The sequence below is a fragment of the Electrona antarctica genome (assembly GCF_951216825.1).
Source record: "Electrona antarctica genome assembly, chromosome: 1".
Classification (NCBI taxonomy): Eukaryota; Metazoa; Chordata; class Actinopteri; order Myctophiformes; family Myctophidae; genus Electrona; species Electrona antarctica.
The window spans coordinates 19,976,832-20,003,126 of record NC_136806.1 but is presented as its reverse complement, the minus strand read 5'-3'; the positions used below and the strand labels follow the sequence as shown (position 1 = coordinate 20,003,126).

The following is a 26,295-nucleotide window of genomic DNA, read 5'->3' as shown; positions in this document are numbered from 1 at the left end:
AGACGGCTCTCATAAGCCACAGAATGGGAGACTATATACATTACAATGTGTAATTCAAATAATCAGCTGAGCAGTGTTGTCTGTGGTGCACCGAATCTAAGCAAATACCCGTTCCCAGTGAAGCTGAAGGAAAACATGGCTGTTTTTGCTGTTTTGTATAGGGCCGGGTTGGAAAGAGCGTTATTCAGTCGGAACATGACTTGTTTATATTCTGACTGAATCTCACGTTTTTTTTGTTTTTTGTTTTTTTTTACTCCATGTCAGTTCATGACTGGAGGGCTGCTGGGTGGGAGGAGGGGATTTTAACCAGTGTGTGAGGGCTTGGAAGTTGATTGCCGGTCAGCAGAATTAGCTATACATCCAGAGGTTAATAATGTGAACACATGATCATATTGGCAGATTGAGGAGGTGAACTCCTGTTGTGACACTCATTTAGCTTCTTTATGGTATCTCAGCATTAAGAGTCCTGCACCAAGGCAAACAATGGGCCAATGCTTCATTATAGGACTCTGAACACTTCAGGGAATCTCAAGTGCATAGTCCATAGTCTGAAAAGCAGTATTACAGTAATAAACATTTATTTAGTTGACCTGTATGTTAAGCTCAGTTCCTAAACACTATTGTGATTAGATACCTTTTTTTCCCACACTGAAGTTCAAGAGAATCGATGGGGATTTATTTTTGTCACTTACTCATACAGGTACAAGCAGTGAAATGTTGATGCAACACAAAGATAATAAAAACGATTCTGGATGTAATGAAGTAAAAAATAGCATTTATAGATAGAAATAAAGTTAAAGTAAAGGTAGAACGGCAGGTAATGATAAACCTCGTTAAGACAGGTATATGATACAATTTGTGTCAAACGTGCAAGAGAAGAAGGCATAGATATAGCTTTTGTAGCAGTGTAAAATTTGCAAGATCAACCCAGAATGCAAGAAGCCTTAAGTTAGTATTTAAAAACACTGTACACCTGGTCCAATGTTCTATCATTCCTGGTGGGGAATTGAATATTGGTTCAAATTTGGCATTACTTTTTTTTTTAGATTAAAATCTCCCATAACCATCAATGCAGCATTTGAATGCTTGATTTGTATTCCGTTTATTTTGTCGCGCAGTATAGGGACTGTGTTTGCCTGCGGGTGAAAGTAAACAGCGATCCAGATTACTGCTGTGAACAGGGGGTAACAGGGCGAGATAGGATGGGGAGGTATTCCAGGTCGTACTTTGCATGATGCCATGATCGCAAGAAATGTTTAATTCCCCCAGGGTTAGGCCAATTATTGTTTGTCATGAAACAGACTCCACCACCTCTCTCTACCGGATTCTTCTTGTCCTAAAACAGAGAAGTGATTATTGGTGTTTGATATTTGATGTTTGATGTAACTTTGTCAATCAATTCTTTCAATCACTACCTCTTTCTTATAACACATTAATACCCATGTATTAGAGCACTGTTGTTACATTCCTTTGTTGAGACCTCTCTAAGATTATAGTAGTTTTTTATTCACATTTGGCAATAACCACAGTCTAGTTGAGCAGCAGCAGACTTGTGGTCAGGTATCATCAGTTGGACTATTAAGATTATACAGAAGCCTGTAAATCTATTTTCTCAATAATTGGAAGGAAAACGTTGAGGTTAATTGAATTTGTCCTCTGACCAGGCACTGTGTGTGCATGTGTGTGTGTGTGTGTGTGTGTGTGTGTGTGTGTGTGTGTGTGTGTGTGTGTGTGCGTGCGTGCGTGCGTGCGTGCGTGCGTGCATGAGAGAGAGTTCGTTTCCCAAAGCCTTTGTAGTCTTAAACCCGAAGATTAAGATCATTTGATGTTTGGGGTTTGTTCCTCTTGCTAATTCATAAACATCTTATCCTTGTTTCATTTATAGAATTGTCTACATTTACATAACCACTTAAATTCTAGTTGACCGGGGTCCCCCAGGTCTCTCTACATGGTCTTGGTCCGCTCCTTTTTTACTTTAAACCAAACACCCTTGCCGAAAATAGCCGATCTCTACAAGCTCTCTTAATGCATTGTGAGCTTGTACTGTATATCTGCAATAGGGACACTGGGTTTCAAGTGGTTAAAAAGCTCAATTAACATGCCTTTTACCACAGTATATAGTTTCCATTAGGTAAAGACGTACTTTAGATGGAAATGTTTTGGGAGACCACAGTCCCTGAAATTCAAGTTGAGATTGCACTGTGTTTGAGATTGCAAAGCACATATTGGTCCATGAGAGAACCTAGTAGTTGAATAAAGACTCAAAGGAGCAAATAAACTGCAATTGCGAAGCTCTATTTATTCAGTACACTGTACATGACATATCAACATTCCATCTAAAGGAATTGTGACATTGAGCATGTCTGGAACCTTTTTCAACCCCCTGGGAAACCGGTCATTACTTCCTGGACCACATTTTGTATTGCTAAATAATGTTTGCCAAAAACACTGCTCCCATGGTCAATCAAATTATTAAACATTAGGTCAGGAAGCCCTAGGAGCTAACGCGGCCACCAGAATGATTTGAGAATCTCAAAGTCACAACTCTTTGAGATACATGGCTCTCTGGAGATATATTTATCTTCATATACCATCTGAGTATCTATTATCAATGTGCTTTATCTACATAAACAGTAAAATTCCAATTCATTTAACTCTGAAGAGTGTACAAAGGGAACCAAGTGGACCTTTGAGGGTCTGTTTCATTCCATTTTCTCTTCAGAGTTAAATTAATATGAAGGATTTTACTGTGTACATTGTACTGTAATGGTAGTGCTATGCTAGCCTCCAGTGTCTAAGTAGATTTAGACACCCCCTATTAAAGTGCATATAAATTTACAATATATAATAGCCAGCTATATGACCTTGTATAAAAGTATGTATTTGTAGCTTCATTTCAAATGTACATTCTAAACAAATTTTCTTTTCTACAAATACATTGTACTACTGTAACCCATGTATAAAGAGACAGACTACACTCTTTTTTTGCTGCTATACCATTTGTGCCCAATATGACATGTATACGTGTACACTGTACAACAATGCCGTCTTATGTTACATTTTAATATTCATGGAAATTAATCAGTTCATTGCCCATGTAAACCTGTTTCATGCACCGTCAAAGATATAAAAAATGATAACAGGGCACAATCGTGATGTCACAAATGATAATAAAGGAAATTACTTATTTTTCATAGAAACTTCTTGTTTGCTCATTGTGGCTGCTCGTGCATCATCCATGAAAAACACGGGGCCCTACCAGAGGCATCATTTCATTCGAAACTAGAGGATGGCAAAAACCAAAAAGGTCACAATCACAAGCTCACAATGCACGATGCACTGTCAGCTTGAAAAAATATTTTTTTTAAAACATTTGCCTAATTTTAAATAAATAGCAGACAGAAAGTGTCTATAAGTGTCAACCTAAAATCAGATAATTCTGCAAAAAGAAACATTCAGACGTGGAGGAAATATGAATAAAAGACCTGCATTTTGAGGTTGAATTCTAAAACCCAGAGGTGGCAATTGCCATCCACTGGATCCCAAAAAATGACGCTACTGTGCCCTATGCAGTAAAACTGTGTTCACTTAACTAACACTCAGCATTTTGCACTGTCTTGCGGCCCCCCCACCCCACCCCGCCCACAGCCCCATCTATCTCTCTTTTTTTTATTTCCCATTTGACGGTAATGAAAGATAAACAGCCGTTCTGATTAGAGTGCCACCCTGGGAGTTTGGGGACAGTGAGTGCGTGCGTGACTGACGTGGTGTTATGAGACATAATATTGTTTCTCCTCCTCGGCTCGATTCTGCTGAGTCATGAGCGTCAAGTACTACAGACCATGCATGTTACCAATGTGTGTGAAAGCGAGGAAATAAGAGAGAACATATTGTCTCAGTGCCTGTTGTCTCTGTGTTCGTTTTGCTAACTGCTGCACCTTTTCTCATTCCAGGTGGCGAACTGAGGTCTGCTGCTGCTGATGACACAGACCTGCAGTACGTTATGCTGGCAGTAATATAGTATTTTGTCCCATACCTTTTGAGGTCAGAGCAGGTCCTATATTACAGCAGGGCTAGTTCCCTACTCGTGACAATTACGGCCTGACTTTAGTGACCTATCAAACAGCTAAGATTAAACGATGATAACCGTGTCTCGTTACAATTAATGCATAGTGATGGCATGCATTTCATATTTGCATTTATCCCTCTTTATTGCACCTTGCAGAGTGTTTGGGAGAGGAGATGAGAGGGCCAATGCCAATCTGGGGAGCCTGGGGAGGGCTGTCTGCCTGTACTAAATATAGCTGCAAGATTTATAGGAGACATGCAGCCAGCAAGGGATGTAGATGGAGAGAGACAGTGTCAAAGCGAGTGAGTCATCCATTAGCAGACATCAGGTGTATATCTGTTTTCCTAGAGCCCTGGCTGCACTCATTAAAAGGCTGCATGGTATTAAAGTATTACAGAATAATGCTATGGGTGAAAGAACTATGTTGATAGGGCTCGCTTGTCGGCATTATCTTTTGTCTGTCTGTCTGTCTGTCTGTCTGTCTGTCTGTCTGTCTGTCTGTCTGTCTGTCTGTCTGTCTGTCTGTCTGTCTGTCTGTCTGTCTGTCTGTCTGTCTGTCTGTATGTCTGTCTGTCTGTCTGTCTGTCTGTCTGTCTGCCTGCCTGCCTGCCTGCCTGCCTGCCTGCCTGCCTGCCTGCCTGCCTGCCTGTCTGCCTCTAGCTCTCTTGCCCCTTCACTCCATCACTGTCACTCTCTCTCTTTCATTCTTACTCTTATATCAGTGTCCAGGGCTTCCTGTATTTTTCCACCTTGCTTTCTCTGTGCATGGAGTTGTGTTTTTCTAACGATAAAAAAACTCCAGCCATGTTTTCCTCCCTGCTTTGTAGCAGCAGCTGTGTTGAAGCAGGTACTGGACGCTATCTGGACTGCAAACGTGTGTTGTTAGATGGTATCTGTGTGTGTGTGTGTGTGTGTGTGTGTGTGTGCGTGCGTGCGTTCGTGCGTGCATGCGTGCTTGCGTGCGTGCGTGCGTGCGTGCGTGCGTGCGTGCGTGTGCGTGTGCGTGTGTGCACGCAAGTGTGCATGTGTGAGTGAATGAGTGAGTAGAGAGAGAGAGAGAGAGACAGAGAGAATACAGTTTGTAAACTATGATCATGTGTGTTGACAATGGCTATTAAAGTGGAAAAGTTGTTCAAAATTCCCTGTGTGGTTCTAAAGAACAAATTATAAAAGCAAATAGTGTTATCTCTGACTGAAACATGCATCCCTGGGCCTAGTCGGCACTCTCAGTCAGTTGAAGGACATGGTCCCATACAAAGGATGATGACCTACTGTACATGAGAAACTGTCCACAAAGTCAACAACTAACATGTGATGATGAGAATGAAACAGAAACACCTGTATTCCCTGTTCTATTCTATTCTACCCTTCTTTTCCCATCAAGCAAGTAATGCGGAGTGAGGCGGATTTGGTGGTTTCAAAAGCGAGGGAATGAGAGGTGATGAGGAGGAGTAGCCTGACACTCAGCCTGAATTTTCATTTGGTTTCTCTGAATCGCCCAGAACATATTTTTTTAATGGGTGTCGCTAGTGTTATCAGGGGCTGGAGCCAGGCTAGAGGAGGGGAGCAGAAGAGAGGAGAGGAGAGGTGAGGAGGGTAGGGTAGGGGGTAAGTAGGCTAGCAGATAAAGGTGAGGGCATATTTGTGGTCTGGCATGCTAGGTCTTGTTAGACTGAGGATGTGGGTACCAGTAGGTGTATGAGGAGATCAGAGTGCCTTCTGGATGTTATCTATGTCTCCATACCATATCTGTAAAGCCCATTCATTTGAAGCATCGGCCTATCACCTTCTCTTTCTGCCAGTTACACTCTGCCGTTCTCACAAACATATGAACTTCTTCCATCCCCCATAAACATCCTTTTAAAGCGGTATTTTTGTATAGCAAGCTATAATCAGCTTCTAGAGATGTTTTCACGGGTAAATATTGTTAGCATACACCACAACCTCTCCATTTTGATTGGTGGAAGTATTAAATGGATATGTCACAAAAATGCAAAGAGGTTCTTCTTCTTCTTTTCCATTACCACCATGCACAGTTCCTCTGTGACCTTGAAACTGACGGTTGTGCCAAAGTGATGCTTATGCCGCCACCACCACCAGGGCTTCTGTCTTCTGCCAAGTCTCCTTCATGGGTGGGTACAATGAAGTCTACAGGAAGTGAATTACATCAACATATCTCAATTAAACAAAATCGACAAAAAAGAGAGCAATGCAGTGATGGATCATATGCAGACATTAAGCACGTATTGTAGACATTAGGAAATACATTACACAATAGGTAGACTTTGGGTTTTTCTGTTACTTTTGTATCATGAAAATGGTGGGCTGACCACTGCTGTATAGGCCTATACTGAAATAACAGGGCTCAAAGCTGTATCTTGTATCTTAATGCATATTGACCAAAAACATCCTTTCAAACAGTGAACATCTGTTGACATCAGTAGTGGATAAATTCATTAGTTGCAGTGGTGGAAAGTAACTATGTATATTTACTTAAGTACTGTACTTAAGTACAATTTTGAGGTATTTGTACTTCACTTGAGTACGTCAAATATTCAGTAGGCCGTGGCGATGCGACGCATTGTGAGCTTGTAGATCTGCTATTTCTAAAAGATTTTTATACATTTGAAAACTTCAAATGTGACATTCACATTCTGCATAGTGAGTAGGCCTACTTTCTTGATGCGGCTGATCTGATGCCAATACTTTTGTACTTTTACTCAAGTAAAATTTGTTTTGAATTCCGGACTTTTCCTTGTAGTTCTAAAAGTAAAGTAAAAAGTGTGAATTATTTTTCCACCACTGCTAAAGAAAGACAGAGGAGGAGGCAGGTGGTACCAGCAGCAGTCAGAGAGACATGCAGTCAGGAATGCAAAGAGTCTGAACATAAACCAGACCTACGGCGACACCTGCTGGCGGCGCCTCGTGCTCGCAGCAGCCAGTAGGTAGACGTGGCAATGACGTCAATTTCCGGAAACGACCCGGATTGGAACTTTAACTCAGAAGAAGGATCAGGCTGATGGGGTTGTTGCTGCTGCTGCTGGAAACACGTCGAAGCTTCGCGGTGGAGTGCTCGGTAATACTGGCCCAGGTGAGTCGGAACGGGGCCCTATCTCTATCTATCTCTCCCCGGTAAGCGCGTACAAATATCAGCGGTTTAGTTTGGATGGAAAGTTTTGCTACGAAACGGGTTTATACCCCAGACGAGACGGACAGTTAGCGTAGCTTATTAGCATCGTCGTGAGTGAGCTGATCAGGCCCGGGGGATCAGCTGTGATCGGCCTCTTCTCCAAAACACAGGGCGACTGACTGTTCCTTTGGTTGTGTTGTTGTGACCGTGTGAGTCTGTCCTATAATATGGCTGTGCTATGTTATGATGTTAATTACAGGGGTTGGCGAGATTTCGGCCTAGTTATTGTCGACGTGTTACTGACCCGGCTTGTTGCTGACGTTCCCACACACCACAAATTGTCAGTGTTACGTTAACTCTGTGTGGGAGTGTAACAGATGGCACCAATTGGACCATTTGGTTCCATTTATTTGTTGACAAACTCGGAGTTATACTGTTATTGGGGACGCTAGGGGTCCATTTGGTTCCGCTTCTACACACGCATGGTTACATTTGTATACCTCTTTAAATGTTCTGATGATGATAAATGGAGGACCCTGATGTAAACAAGTCTTTCTGGTTTCATCCTCGTAGCAGTTTTAGTACTGAACTGTACCCATTCTACAAACTGCGAATACAAATTTCAGTCAATCAAATCAACTCTGAGGATTTTGTACTACTACCATCCTTTGATGTGTTGATATGATCAAACAACCACCAGGCTCATTGTCTGTTTAAACGTGTTGGCATTTAGTTGTCTCAGTTAGTAGATGGGTCGTGATGCAATCATGAATGAACTCTGATGTCTTCTATTTCAGAAAAGTATATGAACATGTTGATGCACAACTCGCCAGCTCGGATGTGAGAGCCGTCCACACACCTGGGGGACAGGTCTTCTTGGTAGTTTAATAACGATACACTGGAGATACAAAGAGCCACATCCACGCAAATCTATCCTCTGGTGACACCCACCCCGGTGACAACAACATGACCTGTCGTGACCGGACCCTTGAGTTCCAGTCGGCCTGTAAATCTCTCCAGGGCAGACAGGTATGTTGATTTGTATTATCCTAGCCCCTAGAATGGCAGATGGCTATGATATTGCATACATTTCATGCCTAACTTTGAATGCTGGCGCTACCAGCTAGGCCTAGGGCAGGGGTGTCCAAACCTTTTTCAAAGGTGGCCATATTAGAAACTATTAAAACACCCAAGGGCGCTACATAATGTACCTTCAGATTTAAACGATTCTATTTAACTATCATCAATATTTAATATCAATGGTCTTTTGTCAGGTGTGTGCTGTAAACAAAAAGTATACTTCAGCCTTTTTTCAGCCATACTAATTACCATACATTACCAATGTAACCAGACGAGCAAGGTAAAAAAAAGAAATGCAAGGAAAGAGGAACACTGACAAATTATACTCTGGGAAATTCCCAGGTTAAAACACTTTAATGGAAAACTATCCCATACTGTTGGGCTCATAATACAATTCAGGTATGAAGTTGCGGGCCCTGGGGCCACATTTGGCCCGGGCCGCAGTTTGCACACCCCTGGCCTAGGGTATGGCAGTGATCATCTATGACTGTGTAGATGGAATACATGAAGGGAAATGCGCACCGGAATGTGCTCGGTTCTTTTAGTGCACTGGGCGGTGATGTCATAGAGTGTGACTTATTTACGAACGACCAGTTAGAACAACACACTTTCCTGTAACATTGACCATAGCATTAGCCTACCTGCAGTTGGTCTACACGTTGATGCGTATGTAATAATAAAGCTCCCTGCTGGGGAGCGCTCGAGACACCGCAGTGACGCACACACACTGGACAACCCCAAGTTCTGAGTTGGGTCGGTCAGTGCGGGCACTCTGCACACACGGGGCGCAACGCACTAGATTTTCAAACGACAACGCTCCCGAGTGCACTGAATAAAGTAAACTAACGACAGGAGGGCACACCAGTGCGCTCGGTGCGAATTTCCGAACGCCCCCGAAATGTAATGTTACTATCATATTACCAACAATATTTTCCTGACGTGTGCAGGGCCTAGGATTGTACACAATACACATTATACATTTAATTTGTGTATCGAATACTGTCCAAAGTCAAAACCTCAATGTGTATCTACTTACTTTCTCTTTCATATGACTCAATGACTTCATATCATTTACCTTGTTTCTTTCATGTCAGAATGGAGTCCAACCCAGTAAACCAGTGCTCACCGCCCTCAAGCAACGCAGTGACTTTACGGTCATGGCTAAGTGAGTCCAATAAAACCTGCCTTCTGTACACTAATGGCTGACTGACACATTTTTAAACTATTTCTCTTATTTGATTTAGCATAATGTTACACTTGTAATGGGTGATATTCAGTATGCAGACTTGTATATGTAATTCTGTTTCTTTACGCGGGGGGAGTCTCCATGACATCAACTGGAGTAGTGTGTTTTTTATGTGGGTGATGAAGGAAACTAAAAATTATGTCTTGGTTGTATTGCAGGAGAATTGGGAAAGACTTGAGCAATACATTTGCCAAGTTGGAGAAGCTCACTATTTGTAAGTTATCCTCCTAACTTGGTTCAGTTCATTTAAATTAGGAGCGTTATTTAAATTTGGGGTATATTTGAGACAGTCAATTTTGTTCTAATGAAATACTGTTGCATTGGTATTGCAGTGGCAAAAAGAAAATCTCTATTTGATGACAAGGGAGTGGAGATTGAGGAGCTTACATACATCATCAAACAAGTGAGTCTGTTTTTTTCTTTTCCTCCCCAAGTTGTGTGCAATGGTCTCTTTGGAAAAAAAATGAATGTTTTACTGTTGGGGAGGAAAAAAACGTGTTAATTGAAAATGAAACTGTGTGTGTGTGTGTGTGTGTGTGTGTGTGTGTAGGACATCAACAGTCTAAACAAACAGATAGCCCAGCTGCAGGACTTGATTAGGTCTCGTGGTACCCCGGGAGGCCGACACATCCAGACCCATTCCAGCACCATAGTAGTCTCATTACAGGTAGGTCCACTCTAAACCCTAAAGGTCCTTTCAGAAGGGGAGCCGGTAACAAAGGCTCATGAGGGGTGCGGGACGCGTAGTGTAAAAAAAGCTCACGACAATCCAGGTCTAGTCGCCCGCGGGTGTGTGCTTGAAACGAGCACGTGCGAGACAATTTCACAGGACCGCTCCCATGAAAATACACTTGCGTAATCGCCCCCTCAACTTCTCCGCGCGTCCAAAATAATGCACGCCTCTCATTGAAAATGAATTACTAGGCGCGTCAGTGGCTCCCCGTCTGAAAGGACCTTAAATACACAGCAGTAAGTACCAGTCAATTCATTTTTGCTATTGTGTCTGGTGTGTCTTTTCTTACTGTTATTTTCACAGTTAACAGGCTTTGTAATTTGCTCATTATTAAGCATTTTCATTAGTGGTAGGTTCTCTAACTTTTTTCCCACCCTGACCCTACCATCTCCAACCACTCATAATGGCTCTTATTGCTTGCCAGATTTATTTTTTGCCCCCTGTTCTCCTCTTGCTAAGGTATTTTTAGCCGGAAGTCTTATTTTGAAGACTGTTAACTCCCGGGCCAAGAAGCGGAAGTAAAAAACAGTTGTAATGTGTCTTGTGATAAAAAACGTTTTTTCTTTTTTTGGTTGACTGCAACGACCCCAACAACACCGTAGTTTGAGAACCACTGAGCTATTTTTTTAAAGGATCCACATTAGCTGATGCCATGGCAATCAGCTAGTCTTACTGGGGTCCACACAAACAAATTACAAAACACACAAAAAAATAAATCTATTGAGACGCTTAGATCCTGTGCCTAAGTTAGACACGACCTTTGACACGAAACTGCTTCTGGTTTTACAAAACATTGACCTGAAGGTCAAAATTCAGTTTCCCCCTTGAGCAAGCAGACAGGCTCTCATTAGCTCAGTGATAAAGAAAAAAAACATCAGCTCTTGCGCAGCCGACTCGGGTTCGAATCCGGGGTAGAACAGGAAAGACTATGTTTGACCAAGTTATGTCTTCTCTTTTAACAGTCCAAACTCGCTTCAATGTCCAATGATTTCAAGTCGGTCCTGGAAGTCAGAACAGAGGTAAGTTGTGCCTTTTGTACCATGCCATCAATTCCTGTCTACACCAGATCACAAATTGAGAGAGGTTTTGCTTGCTATAAATGTGTGTTGCTTTATGTTAACTTAGTTTCCAACCACCCTTGTCTTTCTCCTTTTAGAACTTAAAACAGCAGCGGAGCAGGAGAGAGCATTTCTCTCAGCCTCCTGTTTCCACCTCTCCTCTCATGGCCAACAACTTCAGTAAGTAATTTCACATTCCGCTTCCTGACTTAGAACTGCTCTTTTTTTCTTACGATATATTCTGTGACACCAACACACCCGTCACGCTGTCATAGCTTTCCTTTCTTTGCTGCTGCTTTATCGCAATATTGGAAAACACTGGCTCCCACTAGAACAACTTTTAGATAAGCATACGAAGTATGATGGCTAATTACAAGAGATCCTGTAAATGTACCAGTGGCAGGGAACAGATGCGCTTCCTTTACCGGTCCCAAAAATTCAAAACGCTAGCTTTTGCCATACATAACGAACTGCTGAAAGGTAATGTAAATGATTCACATTGTATTTGGTCACTTATAATATAAAATAGTGCTGCACGATTCTTGCTCAAATGTGAATCTCGATTTTCCTCCACAAGAATTGAGATCACGATTCTCACACGATTCTCATTTCTTTTCTCCATGGAAATATTTATAAAAAAACAATCAAAACATAAGTAACTAAAATGAATTGGACAGCCAACTAGTGCTGCACGATTCTTCACAAAATGAGATTGCATAGGTGTCTGAATCTAGTTCTCAATCTTTTCTTGATTAATTGTGCAGCACTAATATAAAACATGAAAATATTTTAGGGAGCCGCAAAAAAGGGGCCCAGGAGCCGCATGCAGGTCGCGAGCAGCGCTATGAGTACCAGGGCTATACAACCTCAAAAGGTATTTCCCTGGAATGTTCGACTCTCCCAGCGGGTATAACCTGCTAGTGTGTGTGTGTACCCGCTGTTCTCTCTGCTTTTTCCCGCTACCGTTGGGGATTTCTGTCTCACCTCAGCTGCCTGTTTGTGTTTTTCTCTCTTTCAGAGAGCTCAGTGTTGATGCAGGATGAGACCAGAAGTATGGGCGATGTGGCCATCGACATGGATTCCCAAGCCAACCCGATGCAGCTCCAGCTTATTGACGAGCAGGTAAGCGTACATGTTTGTAGGAGCAGGGGTGATGGTGAGTCCTGTAATAATAATAAATGATGGTTTAGAATGATCTAATAATATACACAATTGTGTTCCCTTTAGTTATTGTTGGGGTATTTGCCACATAACATTAGGAGCAGTGCTGCTATTAGCAGTGTGTCTTGCTCACATAGAATAGGTCACCATGGCAAACTGGCAACCTTCCGAATACAACGATTCATAAATGCAAGTACAGTATAAGCGGCATCCATGGTTGATGAAGGCTCTCTTCTCTGTGCTGTTGCAGGACTCGTACATCCAGAGCCGTTCAGACACCATGCAGAACATTGAGACTACCATCGTGGAGCTAGGATCTATATTCCAGCAGCTGGCCCATATGGTCAAGGAGCAAGAGGAGACCATCCAAAGGTGAGAGGGAGTAAAGTTGATGGGGAATTTAATGAATGAAATGATAAATAATAGTAATGGTATTTTGCTAGTCTTAAATTTAAATAATTGAAGACTTAGGTGTGTTACAAAAAAAACAAAACAGCTCTGCTATTTTCTGGTTTTTTTGTGGTTAAAGGAGAATGACTAACCTGGCTATTTCTTTTTACCTGAAGGATTGACGCCAATGTGGAGGACACCCAACTGAACGTGGATATGGCACACAGCGAGATCCTGAAATACTTCCAGTCGGTCTCGTCCAACCGTTGGCTGATGGTTAAGATTTTCCTGGTCCTCATTGTGTTCTTCATCGTCTTTGTTGTCTTCTTTGCCTAAAGGCAAAGGAGCAAAGTGAACAAGTGGACGGGACGCAATAAGGACAAGGGAAGCTAAAGCTGGACTTGAAGCAAAGGGTTGTGGAAAACAACCAGTTTAGAGGACGGTATTATCTGATTCTATGGAGGCAACGTTTGTTGGACACACATAATCCATGCTCGGAGGGGGGTGGGAGGGATAAAAAGTAATTTTATGGTATTCCTACAAACTGACCTTCTCAGTCTCACTTTGACTAAGCTTTCTCCACCAAGTAGGGAATGATGTTGAATTCTCCCGAAATGAAAAGGATAAATTATTGAAGAATGCCCACTTTATATAGTGCAAGCGGAACACTGCTCTGTTTTTGTTACTTTAGAACAATTAATCATAAAGATTTAATCCCTTTAATGGTTTGATTCTGCAAACTAGTTTTTCTTTTTTTCTTCTTTGGTTTATTTTCCTCCTTTCCAACCATGATTGGCTGACTGGAGTTTGTTCACAAATCGGTCCCCCCTATATTCTGTCATCATGCATTCTTTTAATTGAAGAGTGGGATTTATGATAACAAAATGATATGTCAACCATTTATCACAACCCTTTTTGAGTGGTGTAAACCACTCCTACGACTGGCTTTGTTAGTTTACGTGTCTGTCTGTCTGTGCTCAAAAAATGAGCATGGTTGCTACGGTCACCCAGTTCACCCGGGTGTGATTTCATTACGTCAGCTGATCAGGCTATATAAGACCTTACACCACTCAGTTCACACGGGTGTGATTTTTTTTTTTACTTGACCAATCTTTGTTTTGAGTTTTATTTGCCAAATGGGTACTTTTCGAGAACTGTGACATGATACAAAGACACTTTCTGTGGTCCAGCTCCTTGCATTATGAAGGCACACGGTCAAAGTATTACAGTCGACTGAAGGGGACTTAACTTGCATAACCCAGTCAAAGAACGCAACATGTATTATTAGACCAAACGCATCACCATGAATGACGTATTGTTTATGATGACCTGTAACGGTGTGTAATATGTTGTCGGAACTTGTCGGCCAACTGACCCTTCTGTGGGGGCCCGAGTGAGGTTCATATGGTTTGACTTGATTTCTCTGTGGTCCTTGGAGCTTGCAGTGTGATCATGAGGCCAGTTGAATTAGATGCTCATGCTGAAGAAAGTGAAAACAATGCAGGCTTCATATAATGCTTAATAGCAGATCTACAAGATAATACAAATTAAACATTAAAGGGGTTATGCCAGTTGTGAAAGCCCCCTAATGAAGTGACTCAAGATCAGCCAGATGACCCAGAAGATTCTGGTTGGTCTTCATTACTTCGCTACGATAGTAACTGCCCCTCATGTTGTGAGCAGTCTATCCCTTTCTCAAAGGGCAAGGCAATTAATGTACAGACAGTTATTTAAAATTTAAATGACCACAACTTTTTAAGCTATAAAAAAAAGAAAACACTTATTCCTATTTTCCCTGTCTTTTTTTAGCCAAATGCCTTCACTTCAGTGTATAAAGTGCAAATAGTCATGTATTGAAAAGAAAAGTGCATATTAATAAAAAGAATAATAGGGTGCTGTTGTTAATGGTTGTTATTCCTTATGACAACTTTGACGAGGATTGTCTAGTTGGTAATTAACCATGCAGAGCTGGCTAAGTCAAGAGTCTTAACTATGTTGTGCTGTATTTATATTTTGTCCCTCAGTCATGTGCCGATGGTGTGTGTGCATACCATATAGACACAAGTGTCTAAATGTTTAACAACCCATTACACGATGATCTATCAAATTGTTTTATTTACACATTCACGTTAATGACATTCACAATAGAAAAATATTTCTGCTCACTACTATACATTTGTACGAGAGCATTTAAGTTTGTACTACGCATTCATTCATCTGATTATGGTAATGAGGTTTTCTGTGGTAATGTGCTGAATATACAGATGGGTGACTTGAGCTGAACTCTGCTGCCTCCCGCTGTTGCATAACATGCAGACATTTCAGTTCTTAAGACATCTTATCTGATTTAATATGTAGGCTACGTAAGATTTCATTGCAATGGCACCTAGGTTAGCATTCGACTTGTTTGAGATATCAAGAGCAGAATGTTAGAATTCATTAGCCACTAACTATGACACTGTAAAGTGTGCTTCCCCATGTGATGCAAAACCCAAACTCAGCTGATGAATCTGATAAATCAAACTCTTTAATGTACTTTTTAATTTATACATTTAAGTATATACATTTGTTTAATCCTTAATTGGATTTCCTAATGTAACCTGTAAACTGTCTATGTAGATAAGGTAGTAGCTACTTTTATTTCATATTATTGCTAATCATAAGTCTTTAGGGTAGCATTCTTACTCAAGATCAGTCACTGAGATAGTATGGCTTTACCCAAGACAAGATACCTTTCAATACTACATCACCCCACCACCCTTCCTCTCTCTGTCTGCCTCTGTCACGCTCTCCTCACTTGAAGATCAAAGGTCCACATTGACGAGGGGGGGATCTTGGCACACAAGTCCTGCAGCCCCAGGATATAGTTGGGGGTCAGCTCGTAAGGCGGGGGGCCACTGGCCAGCTGTAGTCTGCAGTAGAGCAAGAGCTACAGCGATGGCAGCGGCCCTCCAAGGCTCCAATTCAGAATCCAGCAGGAGGGTGTTGTCCTTGGGGACTGCAGGTGTTTTGTTTAAAAAAATAAGACATGGGTGGTTTTAGGGTGTTGGTGACCAACTCCTTGGCAGAGCGTTGCCCAGGAAACTTGGGGTCCTGGGAGAACACGGCTGACCAAATGAATGTCTAAGGGAAAGAACACGCAGTGAGGGAGATTTAGGAATGAGGATAAGAGTAGTTTTATTTATTGATGTAATGATTGGTGCGGAGAGCAATGGCAAAAATCTGATCAACTATTGATCAATGCAAACAAGAGTAAAAAACTAAACAAAATGCTAGCAACCCATGTACTGCACCTTACACCCAACCTGTTTGGTCAACCATGCGTGGTGTGAATGGCCATCCAGTATTAACTAGACTTTTCTAATGTGTATACATTGAAAGAGTACAACATTTTCAGATATCAAGACGTGGAAGTGGAAGATCATGGGGTCAACAAAATCAGTATAGGGTTCTTATGTGCGACATGAAGGGGCATCGTGCACAGCAATTCCAAGGCAATCCAGACAGCAAAGTGGTCGACGAACTGATCAACTGACTGACCATGTGAATGATGACACCCTTAAAAAGTTAATATTATCTGAAATTGTCACAGAGAATGTGATTGCATCTAATCAGGCAGAGATGAATGTAGCCTACTGATGAAAGTTATTTTACCTAATATCCGACAATGATTAGATTATGTCTATAGCAATGAGTTTCTTCTATTGCTCTAGCCTTGTTAGCAACAAATTGAAGAAGAGGTCTCCATGGGCTTGCTACACTGAATAATTGAAGTTAAGTTAAATTCCTATATTTGCATTTAACTGTGGCACTGGCAGACAGCATGTGAATGTGGGCAAGCAGTGTGTAATGTTCATGTTCGGAATTCAGAATTAAATAATCCTGTATTAATATTTAATAGTGAGTCACTGTGAGTGAGTGACAGGGGGACCTTACCGCATGCGCACAACAGAGTGAGTGTGTGTGTGAGACTGTGAGTGTGTGCTACAGTCATCATCATAACCTGACAGTACTCACCAGTCACCACTACAGGTTGTGATTATCAAGCATCTCCAGTTCTTTACAATTTACAATTTAGGCATTTAGCAGACACTCTTAATCCAGAGCGATTTACATTAGGCAAGAACAAAAAAGCATAGGAATACATCACATATATTCCTATGCTCTGGAACAGATAAAGAGTGTACGGAAATATACAATTAACCCATGGAAAAACTCCACAGGTCTGGATCTAATTCCTGCTGTGCTGTTACATTTCTGGCCTTATCTTGAGTCTTCACTTTAAGGTATAAGAGTGTCTCATGTCACATATACTTGGGCCAAATGTTCCCCTTCTTCATTTCTCTGTACATCAAATTTCTGATTCCGATCTAGAAGCTCACAATGTGTCATGACAACACTATTTGTGCCAAATGTTTGCTTATAATTATAATGGCATGCCCAGAATAGCGATGCTGGGGTTCATGCAATCTGGGGACTCATTCTGGGGAAAAAAGTAAACAAAATGTTCTTTCTTTGTTTTTATGTTAAAAGAAACTCAGGTTTGGCTCCTCCCCTTTCCAGTCTGCTAACATCCGGGTGCTCGCTCATGTTTATTCCTACAACAACAACATTATTGTTTATGACTGTAGGGCAGAATCTGTCTTGACTGAGAGATTAAAGTTCATGTGGTATTAAGCGCTTGTAGCTTGCTTCTCTAAAGGGGATTCACACTGAGACGGACTGAGTCTGTTTGATTCAAACTGTTCCCAAATACGGTTGCCTGGTCCCCGCTGGCCATGATTCACATTGGCCTTGATTCTTCTGCACCCGAGTACACTTCATTCAATCATATTCAATGCTTTCACATTGCAGTGATCCGTATCCGAGTACACTTCAATCGGTCCCGATGTGGTCCCGGGAATGGTTGGGTGATCCGCTCCCGGGAACGGTACACAGCATTCATACTACCACAACATCTGGACAGTGGTCCCGAGTGCACATCCGGGACCATAGTGTGAATCCCCGCTAACTCTCACTGCAGTCACATAGATATAATCTTTTAATGTGTGAGTAAAGGACCCCGTTTGTCTAAACATCTGTAACTAGAAAAAGTGCACAGGTCTCCACCAGGAGGATAGGAGTGTGTGTGATGTTTGGCAAAATGTTTAGGAATAATATAATCATGTTTTGTGTGTGTGTGTGTGTGTGTGTGTGTGTGTGTGTGTGATTTGAGAAAATCTGAAAGACCCGTTTCGTTGAATGGCTCTAGAGAGACTGTGTACCAATTTGCGTGATGTTTGGACAAAATCTGTAGGTGTACTGTCCAAAAACTTGTTTTGCACAAAGCGGCCTCCTGGTGGCGCTATAACAGGCCGTTCTGGAAATTCTGGGGCAGAGGTTCATCGTTGGCATCCAGGGAGTGTGTGTGCAAGATTTGACATCGACCGGGTTAACGGTGCCGGAGATTAGCTGTTCACAGACGGACGGACACACACACGGACACACACACACACACACACACGGACGGACGGACGGACGGAGTGCAAAACATACTCTCTCCCCATGCCTTCGGCCTGGTGGAGACAATTACCAGACTGTTATGACCAAGCAATACAGTCAGTCATACTAAGAGCCTATCAACCCTCTATTGCCTTTGTTGCTGCTCTTGCTAAAGGGGAAAGGTTGTTTCTCATTGTATGCCTAAACCAGTCCTGCCTGTCAACAACTTGCTCACTCAGTAAGGTTTGGCTCTTTTTGAGGGGTGCTAGCCCCTCCTATATACAGCTTTTTCTCCACAAAATGTCCGCAACACAAACATTAAATTCCATTGACAACGAAGGGAAATGTTCGTCATCTTGTCCCCACATGTCTCATATTTGCCATCGTCATTGTCAATGACAAATATGAGACGTGGACAAGATGGCATACATTTTCCCTTCATTGTCAATGGCATTTAATGCTTGTGTTGCAGACATTTTGTAGGGACAAAAGCTATATATATGACGTCTACATATGATGTAAATTTTCCCTTCATTGTCAATGGCATTTCATGTTTGTGTCGCCACAAATTCACGTCATATTTGGGACATTTGACCTAATTTCTCCTTTCATTGTCAATGGCAAATATTGAGACGTGTGAGGACAAAAGGATGTACATTTTCCCTTCATTGTCAATGGCATTTAATGTTTGTGCTGTATATAGGAGGAGCTAGCGCCTCTCTAAAACAAGGGTTAAAAAAGGCCCACTGCGTTTCGGCCTGGGGGTCAGGGTCATCAGGGTCAACTGAGGCAGGCATCTGCTTCCCTGATTGGCCAACCCAATGCATCCCCATCAGCTTTGCGAATTGGCCAAGCATAACGTGACATTTGAGCCACTGTAACAATATAAGTGGAAACGCACCCAATAGGACTATTCTTTCACACAGCTCTTCATTGATCCAAGATTTACTTTGCTGCTAATATGTTGCGTTGGACGGTGAATCTCAAAGGACCATCGAAACACCTTCATGCTGCTGTGTCAGTGGGGAACAAGGTCTACTGCGTCGGAGGGTACAGTACCCGGGAGACCTACATGCAGAACATGGGTGAGATTGATGTTCACGTCTTCAACACAATATCTTTGCGTTGGAGGAAGTTGCTCCCAGTGACAACTGAAACAAGAGAACGTCCCCTTGAAGTTCCCTCCAGGCGTGTGTGCCACACAGCTGTGCTGATAGACGATATGATCTACATCTGGGGTGGAATAGCGAACATTGAGACAGAAGAGACCAACCACGAGATTCTTACCATCAGGGGGTCTAAGTGCAACGTGCTTTATGCATTTGATGTCAACACTCACAGGTGGTTCATGCCGAAGGTCTCTGAGATGATTCCACCAGCGAAGTGTGGCCACTCAGCCTGCGTCTTGGGGAACGTCATGTACATCTTTGGAGGATTCCATATGAAGACTGGACGGCGTCCAGTCTCGTCCAGTGGACGCACTAATGACATCCACACGCTGGACACCACCACAATGGTCTGGACTTTAATTGATACCAGAGGCACTTTTACACCCGTTTCAGACGGTCACTCTGCCACCATCATTGGGGCAAAGATGCTTGTATTCATGGGGGCCCAAGGGAAAGACGAGGACAAGAGCCATTTCAATAACGTCAGAGTGTTTGATACAGAGACCAACTGCTGGCTGGTAACACCTTCTGTACAAACACCTTCTGCACAGTTGCTTCCAGAAGTACGCAGGGGTCAATCGGTCTTTGCCTACAATGGAGAGCTATACATATTTGGTGGTGACAACTATCCTCAGGAAAAGACCTTCAAGGATCACTGGAAATTCAATCCAGTGACCTTCTCCTGGAAGAAGATTGAGCCCAAGGGGAGACTCCCATGTCCATATATTTCTAGGATGTGCTGTTGCATGGTGGGTGATCGTGTCATCCTCTTTGGAGGATCAGGATACACAGCTGATACACAGCTGATCATCTTAGACTTAAGTCCTAGTCTGAAGACGTTATGTAATCAAGCAGTCATTCAGTATGGTCTGGACTCTGGAGCAGTCGGGACTTGGACATGACATCAAGAGGGAACTGGCAGCTATACACCAGAGATCACAGGCTGGACCCAACTTAAGAAAGTGCATCTTTCGAATACTCAATTGCCAGGAGGAACAATGTCAAAGGAAATTTAAGCTGTGTTGTGTTGTCCATTTTGACTGCTAGTTGTTTTTTTGTCTTTTCTTTTGTTTACAGAACGACTAACGTTTCGACCTTGCGGTCGAAACGTTAGTCGTTCTGTATACTTAGCACCTAATAAAAGGCTCTAAATGTCCGTGCTGCTCCAGTGTCCTCTCCTCCTTCTGCAGATAAATGTTGCCCTTCTAATTAACCATTCAATTAAAGATGGAGTGTCGTGATCTTTTTCCACCCTAAAACATGATCATCAGGTCTTATTGTTATATAAGGAGGTATCATTTTTTCAAAGAAGTGTACAGTATTTGTTAAAATGTCGTTTTTATGTGGACTCGCCCACCAGTTCATTAAGTATGCCTGGTGGGTGGTGATGGGTGGTGATCCACCTGAACTGAAGCCGCACCCACAGCTGTAGTTGTATGATAAAGAGGAGGGGTTAGGGGAGGGGCTGATAGTGTGATGTCACTATATTACTGTTTATTTCATTGGCCCGTTTGACTGTCAAGGGTTCAGCCTCCAGGAAGAAACCCTAAATACAAAGTTAATACACCATTGCACATAAAAACAACTCCAGGGTGTCTAATTAATAAGGGAAAATTAGCTTAAATTATGGCAAATCTGGAAAAAGAAATGCTTACCACTAGCTTTCTTCACAGATGTGTTCATAAAGGTGTCTACTATCACAGAAATAATTGTTCCAACCCAACTCCCTTGGGAAACTTTGTGACAGCTGCTGAAAATTGGGGTACCATTATCAACCAATATAAGGCAAAAACATTTCCAAATTTCATTATACTTTAAGTAGCATGTGACATGTCAAACTAGGGGGTTTTCATGATGCTGAATCCATTGCAAGCATTAGTTTTGCACAAAAAAACACTATGGGCACCTAAAAATGCCCATAGCCGTCATCACAAATGTGATGAGGTCAGCACATTTGGGCACATTTGGGCAAGTTGCTATGGCCGAATTTAGCCCAAGGAGTGTTTTTCGTGCAAAACTAATGCTAGGAATGGATTCAGCATCATGAAAACCCCCTAGTTTGACATGTCACATGCTACTTAAAGTATAATGAAATTTGGAATTCTTTGCCTTATATTGGTTGATAATGGTACCCCAACTTTCAGCAGCTGTCACAAAGTTTCCCAAGGGAGTTGGGTTAGAACATTTTTCTGTGATAGTAGACACCTTTATGAACATCTGTGAAGAAAGCTAGTGGTAAGCATTTTTTTTGCAGATTTGCCACAACTTAAGCTAACTTTACCTAACTAAATGAAGTACTGTCACCTCATAGACACATGAAAAACTAGAAAAATACAAAAATGATGGCACTCCATCTTTAAGATTATGTATTATTATTTCTAGTGTGGTTGCAGTATAGGCAACCAGGCTATAGTTTTGTCCCGATTTATTTATTCCAGTACCTCGCCCCCGTCATCGTAACTATGTATGTTTATGTAAAAACGATGGTTCCTGATTAGCCGAGCGATGGCAAGTAAATCAGGGATCATATCATAGTAAATGCGACCTGCTGTCGCAATTAAGCCCATATATGGAGATCCCTGATGTCATCAATATTAGTACCTGTAGTGTATATGGATATATGTCAGAACCTGTTCTGACATTCCATATGTTGATCCTTCCCCAATCCATCCTTCCTCTTCGATGTCTCCCTTTTGACTGATACCTGTCCATTTAAACTCTAGACGGGCCTGCCTCAAAGTTATTTGTGCAGCCGTGCCCGGCAGCCAGCGAAAAATAGAGTTCTCAACAGGCCCGAAAATTAAGGCCCAGCCCTACCTGGGCCCTCATTCAAGACACTGCCACTGCTGCCACCCTTAGATCTCCATATATGGAGCTGACCTGTTCTGACATACCACATGTTGATCTGACCTCATCACCCTGTACACTCAAGACACGCTCCATATATGGCTAGTGCGGGCGAGGTCGCTTCTCGCCCTCAGGCGTCTTACTGGTGTTATACTGTATTATGTTTCTAGAGTAGCTTCTGACGTCATGTGGGCCTACGTGGATTTCCGTTATTATGTCATCATGCTGATGCCATGTCACCATGTGTGATGTCATGGGTCTATGGGGGTTTCCATTGTTCCATTATTATATTATTACATAAATTATTATGATTTATTTATATTTTAATCAGAATCTGCTTTCACTATATGCATCATGAATACCATAATAGGGCATGGCATTCATGACGCTACACTGATGCTCTAGTGACGTACAGTATAGTGGTGTAGCCCCTATATATAGCAGGAGTGTTAACTCACTACTGTTCTGCAGAGTGACCATGGCAGCCCTGAAAGTCTCAAAAGAACAGAAATATGACAGACAACTCAGACTGTGGGGTGACCACGGTCAAGAGGCCCTCGAGAATGCACACGTGTGTCTCATCAATGCAACAGCATCCGGAACAGAGATTCTGAAGAACCTTATTCTCCCAGGTATTGGAGCGTTCACCATCGTCGATGGACACACAGTCTCTGGGGAAGATATTGGGAACAACTTTTTTCTCAGCTACGGCTGTATAGGAAAGAACAGAGCTCAGGCTGCCACGGAGCTGTTGCAAGAGCTGAACAGCGACGTGTCTGGAAACTTTGTCGAGGAGACTCCAGAGAAGCTCCTGGACAATGACCCAAGCTTTTTTCAAAGGTTCACCCTGGTCATTGGTGTTCAGTTGCCAGAGAGCACATGCCTGAGGCTAGGTTCAGCTCTGTGGAGCGCGAGTGTACCTTTCCTAGTTTGCAGAACGTACGGCCTAATTGGCTACATGAGAATAGTGGTGCAAGAACACACAGTGATTGAGTCTCACCCAGACAATGCCATAGAAGATCTGCGGTTAGTAAAGCCATTTTCTGAGCTAAAAAAACACACTCAATCCTATGACTTGGACAGCTTCAAGAAGAAGGATCATAGTCACACACCGTGGGTTATTATTGTTGCCAAATACTTGGAGAAGTGGCTCGATGACATTGAGCACAATAATCAGCCACCCAAAAACAGACCAGAAAAGGATGCCTTCAAAGAGTTGATTAGGGAAGGGATTTTGAAAAAGGAGAACGGTGTCCCCGAAGTTGAGGAAAACTTTGAGGAGGCTATTAATAACGTCAACACCGCCATAAACGCCACCAAGATTCCTGATGCTGTGGATGAGCTCTTCAACAGTGAACAGCACTGTGAACAGATCACATCACAGACCCCATCCTTCTGGGTGTTACTGCGAGCTGTCAAACAGTTCGTTCAGAATGAAGGTGCTGGTAACCTGCCTGTGCGAGGCACCATCCCAGATATGACTGCAGACTCCCAGAAGTTCATCAACCTTCAGAATGTTTACAGGGAAAAGGCACTGCAGGATGCTACCGCTGTGTCTAAGCACGTAGAATGCATCTTGCAGGCTGTGGGAAAGCCACCGGAGAGCATCTCTGAAAAGGAGGTCAAACTGTTTTGTAAAAACGCAGCCTTCCTGAAGGTGGTCCGTTGTAGGTCTCTAGCAGAGGAATACAGCGTGGATTCATTCAATAAGGATACAATCACAGAACAAATGGACGATCCAGACAGTCAGATGAACTTCTACCTCATGCTGCGCGCCGTCGATCGCTTCTTTCAGCAGCACCGCCGTTACCCGGGGGTTTGCGATCACCAGGTGGAAGAGGACACCAGCAAGCTGAAGCTGTGTGTGAACAGCCTGCTGCAGGAATACAACCTGGAGGTAAACATCAAAGATGATTACGTCCACGAGTTCTGCCGATGCGGTGCTGCAGAACCACACACAGTCGCTTCGTTTGTAGGAGGTTCAGCTGCTCAGGAAGCAATCAAGATCATCACACACCAGTTCGTACCCTTCAACAACACTTTCATTTACAATGCAATGTCTCAGACATCCGCCACCTACTCGCTGTAGAAGAATGACATGAGGTCTAATAATGGCACCGCTTCAGGTGGATCTCAGATTTCATGTGGCCAGTATGGGACATTTTATTTTATTTTTGAGTGGTGTAAACCACTCCTACAACTGGCTTTGTTAGTTTGTCTGTCTGTCTGTTCGTATCAAAAAATGAGCATGGTTGCTATGGTCACCCAGTTCACACGGGTGTGATTTCATTACGTCAGACATTACGTCAGACCACAGCTGATCAGTCTATATAAGACCTTACACCACTCAGTTCACACGTGTGTGATTTTTTATTTTATTCTGTGCCTGAGAGTCTAGTTGTCATGTTGTGGTTTCAAACCTGCAAAGTTACATTACAAAGAATATATAAATTGTGTATTCTGTAAATGGCAAGTCGAAGTTGTGGTCGTCTGTGTGCCAGGCCCCGGAGTGTGCCCAAGTATGGACAGGGGTCGACTGACATCATAAACTGTCAGTATAGTTCTGATGTCATAGCCTGGCCTCCAAGTACTTTGTGATTATTTCCCCATGCAATACTTAGGAATGTACCAATATATAGACGGACACAATGTGACACAACATGGGGAGGAGCTTCTCAAGTGGTTGATGCAGACTGTCGAAAGCCGCCACAAAGTCAATAAACACCATATGAAGCAGGCTGCCTCCATTCATAGGAGTGCAGTGCTGAGGATCTGCCTGAGGTATGGTCTATATGACTTACTTTCCTATGACGCGGCTGAATACTTGCTGTGACAGTAGGACGATATGGCTCTCTGTTTTTCATCTTGGTGATGATGATGTCATAGAGTGGAGACCTAATGACACCAGCTCTCCTGTCATCTGGGGTTGTCTCGATCGTTCGTTGGAGGATGCGCTGGAGTATATAGGCGTGGTGTTTCTTGTGTTATCTTCAGCATCTCTGGACAGACACATGTAGCTGGGTGTCCATTTGTCCAAGTATAGACTACTCACTGTAAGCTGCACGCACTAATTTGTCCACCGGAGGGAGCTGCAGCTCTACTATTAAGGTTTCCTTGTTGTGATGCGATTGGTCTTTATTTCACTCACTGTATCGCCCTAGTCGTTCGTTCGTGCTGTTGTGTCTGAGTCACTCCATCATTTCCACAAAAATGGCACGAAAAAAAGAGAGAAATTCAGCAAGAAAGAGAAAACAGACAAAAACTCCCCACTCCTTGCATATTCCAATGGCATATGTGAATATGCAAATGTTCAATTGGTCAACCCGGGGAAAAAAAATATCACACCCGTGTGAAGTGCTGAAAAAAAAGTCCCACTATAGGCTACTGTCATAAAAAATATTGCCTAATTATATGTCAATAACTGTTTACCCTTTACCCTTATGATTTGAAGTAGGCTACATAAGGATATAATTCCTCTAGCAGACCTTATGCAAACTGCTAATAAAGTATTCAATCAATCAATCAATCAATCAATCAATCAATCAATCAATCAGGTTGATTTCAGTGAGGTGCTCTGTAAAGGAATACCATGCTTTAGCTTTTCAGATATTCATTCATTAAAAACAGTTTTTAAAATTACAAATTCAGAAAAAATGTCCTAGCTGTCCTCAGCCAGTATCGACCCATATATTTCAATTTAGTCATTCTGAATACTGTTATTTAGGGAAGGAATAGGCCTATCATAAACAAAATTAAGTTTAGTTGAAATTCTACATACAATACATTTGACAAATAAATGTTTTCCATATGTTTTCAGTCAGTCCTGTCACATGTAGCCTATAAAACACTGCATGAAAAGTGTTACCTATATTGTGTATTCCTTTAAGAATGTGATGATATGTTTTTAAGCTTGTTTTTGCACGTGGTTTTG

General features: G+C 42.4%; 2 protein-coding genes across 4 annotated transcripts; both read left to right on the top strand.

Moving 5' to 3' along the window:
* The first annotated feature begins 7,030 nt into the window (after positions 1-7,030).
* stx5a (syntaxin 5A) lies at positions 7,031-14,762 on the top strand. Of its 3 annotated transcripts, none has more exons than XM_079510716.1 (12): positions 7,031-7,160; positions 7,997-8,228; positions 9,374-9,444; positions 9,684-9,739; positions 9,858-9,928; positions 10,076-10,192; positions 11,221-11,277; positions 11,415-11,496; positions 12,110-12,190; positions 12,335-12,438; positions 12,728-12,849; positions 13,044-14,762. In XM_079510716.1, exons 2-12 carry the CDS (start codon positions 8,166-8,168, stop codon positions 13,201-13,203), a joined length of 984 nt encoding a protein of 327 aa, XP_079366842.1. In that variant the 5' UTR covers positions 7,031-7,160; positions 7,997-8,165; the 3' UTR covers positions 13,204-14,762. The 3 variants fall into 3 exon arrangements, with proteins under 3 accessions (XP_079366842.1, XP_079366844.1, XP_079366843.1); XM_079510717.1 differs by having other exon boundaries at positions 7,114-7,201; XM_079510718.1 differs by lacking the exon at positions 12,110-12,190.
* Positions 14,763-22,842: 8,080 nt separating this feature from the next.
* On the top strand, positions 22,843-24,453 carry LOC306921015 (NEDD8-activating enzyme E1 regulatory subunit-like; the record flags this gene model as incomplete). The annotated part of the gene is made up of 1 exon (XM_079498066.1): positions 22,843-24,453. One exon carries the CDS (start codon positions 22,843-22,845, stop codon positions 24,451-24,453), a length of 1,611 nt encoding a protein of 536 aa, XP_079354192.1.
* Between the last annotated feature and the right edge of the window lie 1,842 nt (positions 24,454-26,295).

What these genes read in the sequence shown, in the direction of transcription:
- stx5a (XM_079510716.1), top strand. Translation starts at nt 8,166, where the DNA reads ATGACCTGTCGTGACCGGACCCTTGAGTTCCAGTCGGCCTGTAAATCT. An exon ending in GTTGGAGAAGCTCACTATTT is followed by an intron (nt 9,740 to 9,857) that starts GTAAGTTATCCT and finishes TTGGTATTGCAG; the next exon opens with TGGCAAAAAGAAAATCTCTA. An exon ending in CAAGAGGAGACCATCCAAAG is followed by an intron (nt 12,850 to 13,043) that starts GTGAGAGGGAGT and finishes TTTTACCTGAAG; the next exon opens with GATTGACGCCAATGTGGAGG.